This window comes from Leptonychotes weddellii, unplaced genomic scaffold, assembly GCF_054177405.1.
Source record: "Leptonychotes weddellii isolate Sample4059 unplaced genomic scaffold, ASM5417740v2 HiC_scaffold_20339, whole genome shotgun sequence".
Lineage (NCBI taxonomy): Eukaryota > Metazoa > Chordata > Mammalia > Carnivora > Phocidae > Leptonychotes > Leptonychotes weddellii.
Window position 1 is genome coordinate 1 of NW_027789963.1, and position 3,299 is coordinate 3,299.

At 39.3% G+C, this 3,299-nt stretch overlaps 1 protein-coding gene across 1 annotated transcript; it reads right to left on the reverse strand.

The window, feature by feature from the left end:
- Positions 1 to 6: 6 nt before the first annotated feature.
- On the reverse strand, positions 7 to 3,293 carry LOC102749311 (SH2/SH3 adapter protein NCK1). The gene is made up of 2 exons (XM_081810216.1): positions 3,126 to 3,293; positions 7 to 214 (listed from the first exon to the last, which is right to left on the reverse strand). Exons 1-2 carry the CDS (start codon positions 3,183 to 3,185, stop codon positions 20 to 22), a joined length of 255 nt encoding a protein of 84 aa, XP_081666342.1. The 5' UTR covers positions 3,186 to 3,293; the 3' UTR covers positions 7 to 19.
- Between the last annotated feature and the right edge of the window lie 6 nt (positions 3,294 to 3,299).

Here is a 3,299-nt window from a genome sequence, read left to right on the forward strand (position 1 = left end):
TCACTTCTGGTCAGCATTATCATGACAAATGCTTGATAAGATACAGTTTTTCTCCTTGTTCACTTGTGAAAATTGGTGCCTTTTTGTAATGTTCTACAAGTTCTTCCATGGTGCTGAATTTACGCTGCCCAATGCAGTAGACAGTCTCTTTTAGTTGGACTTTAAAATGCTTGTTTTTCCCTTGTGCTTTTAGTGATACAGAGAAATCATTTGGCTAAAAGAGAAAAAAAACACATAGGGTAAACATTTTTTTTTTTTTTTTTTTTAAGATTTCATTCATTTATTTAGCAGAGAGAGATAGCGAGAGCAGGAACACAAGCAGGGGGAGTGGGAGAGGGAGAAGCAGGCTTCCCGCCGAGCAGGGAGCCCGATGCGGCACTCGATCCCAGGACCCCGGGATCACGACCTGAGCCAAAGGCAGATGCTTAACAACTGAGCTACCCAGGCGCCCCAGGGTAAACATTTTGAAAGACATCCATTTTATATTAGACTAGTAACAGTAAGTGCTCAAATTTTAGCTAAGTACTAGGCACTATGCTAAATTATTTACATAGATTATCTCCTTTATACCTCCAACCAACCCCTTTCAGAGATGAGACAATCCAGGCCAAGAGAAGCTAAGTTGCTCAAAATCATCCACCTAGTTAAGAGAGCCAAGATTCAAACTCAAGCAGTCAGACTCCAAAGTGTCTTTTTTTTTTTTTTTTAAAGATTTTATTTATTTATTTGACAGAGAGACACAGAGAGAGAGGGAACACAAGCAGGGGGAGTGGGAGAGGGAGAAGCAGGCTTCCCGCTGAACAGGGAGCCCAATGAGGAGCTTGATCTCAGGACCCTGGGATCATGCCTGAGCCGAAGGCAGATGCTTAACGACTGAGCCACCCAGGCGCCCCAACTCCAGAGTCTCTTAAATAATATGCTCTAACACCCACAGCAAATCCTTTAGTTTAAAGTTTAACATCTGAAGCACAACAGCTATCTTCTCTCCTGCCAGACAACTGGAGAAACACATGAGAAAACATAAGCTAATGTGAGCTAATAGTAGCTATCTTACAGACTAGCTGAGACAATGTTCTGAATTCTCAAAGATGATAGACACTAATGAGAGGTCATAAACTCAAATGCCTACAAGGGTAAAAAGACATGTAAACAAGTGACAGGGTGGATAGAGAGAAGGAACAGTGCATCGCCAATCTAAAGGAGGTGGCCACTTAGCTGTGATTGTTGCCTTGTAGGAATAGGGGCAATGCTGGCAGGCCTTCCAATTTTAAAAGGAAGTCTGTCATCTGAATTTTTATAATAAATCTCTCAGTATTTAAATACTGGTAACAAATTCGAATGTTTAAAAAACATTGCTCAGGGGCGCTTGGGTGGCTCAGTCGTTAAGCGTCTGCCTTCGGCTCAGGTCATGATCCCAGGGTCCTGGGATCGAGCCCCGCATCGGGCTCCCTGCTCCGCGGGAAGCCTGCTTCTCCTTCTCCCACTCCCCCTGCTTGTGTTCCCTCTCTCGCTCTCTCTCTGTCAAATAAATAAATAAAATCTTTAAAAAATAAAAATAAAAAAAATAAAAATAAAAAACATTGCTCAGGTCAAACACAATATGCCTGTTTGAGACCTTTACTTTAAAAATTCTACTGCTAAAAATAATGGTGTATTTTGGATAATATCTATGCTCAATTACCCACCACAAGAAAAAAACAGTGTTCTGTAATCAAGCTACTTTCTTAGGTTTTTTGTTTTGTTTTGTTTTAACCTAATACTTTTCTGAACAGTCTAAAAGTCTCCTTTTATATAATTACTGACAAAGTTTCAAACAGTGGGCTTCTTGGAAACATCCTATACCTATGGTTACTCTTACCACCTGCTCTGAGGTCACTCACTTCCTAACCCCTCTTGCCCATTGCTTGTCCTGGAAAGCAGGGTTAAGTCAGGCATCTAACAGAAAACAAATCCCACCACTCTTCCCTATCATCGATCCTGCTCTTCCTTAGGGGTTATGTATAGGCCCCATTTCCTGAACTTCATATCAAGCAGTTCAATTAGCCTTGGTTTCTCCTTCTCTACTTTCTTCCCTCCCTCTTATAAACATATACACCATATGCATGTGCACACACACACACACACCAGATAGGTTTTCTTCCGACTTTCAACCTTTTACACAATCACACGTTCACTTTCGTACAACTCCATACACAGAAACAAAACCAATACTAATGTTTTGAAAAGTGGAAAAGTAGTGGTATCCTTTTAAAAGAAAAAATAAAGACCATTTTAAAGGGAAATAAATATCATCAAATTCTAATATCCTAAACATTAACCAAAAGAGCCCATATAATTATTATTCAATTTTTATGGTTTTATACTTTTATTGTTTTACTAGTATTGGAAAAAATGTATCTTTTATTGCAAATGCATTTCAAATACAGTGAGTATTAAAATAGGTTTTTGAGGTAAATAATTTAAGGGTTTCCAACTTCCAAACAACCAATCTATGAAGAAAGTTAAAACTTAATTTTTTTAATTTAGGGATTTCCTTTACTAAGCATGACAGCACATCCAATATGCAATTTAAGAAATGTTTTCCCAGGTGTGCCTGGGTGGCTCAGTCAGTTAAGCGTCTGACTTACGATTTCATCTCAGGTCATGACCTCATCTCAGGTCATGATCTCAGGGTTGTGAGATCAAGCCCCACATTATGCTCTGCGCTGAGCGTGAAGCCTGCTTGAGATTCTCTCTCTCCCTCTGCCCTTCCCCCCACTCATGCTCTCTCTCTTTTTCTCAAAAAAAAGTATTTTCCCAGTTTAGTTCATTGTGTTGTTTTACTCTGAAGAAGCCATGGTTCAGTTTTCTCCATCTTTCAGTTTAACGCAAGAGGTATTTCAGAAAGGCAAGACAAACAGAATTAAACAAGGCCAAATAATCCAGTGTAGTTATTACTGCTAGGGCTATATTTTATCCAAAATAAATACAACTGTAAAGAACACTGATTTCAGGTTCAGAACATCTAAATGTATGTCCCAACTTATCACCTGGTTAATTTTAGGGAAGAAACTTAACCCTTCCAATCTTCTATTATTTTTTTAATACTCAGAGCTCTATTTCCATTTATTTGAAAACCAACTTACCGAAGATTCACTATCACGAATGAGGAAATCACCTTCATGCCCTCTTTCATTTAATGCCATTTCTGCTTGATGCCTGGTGACTTTCCCATAATACCATGGATTGCCAGCAAACTTTCCAGTGAGTGAAGGCCTAATGTAATCACACTGCGGAGGTGATGGTTCCAAACCTGAGGT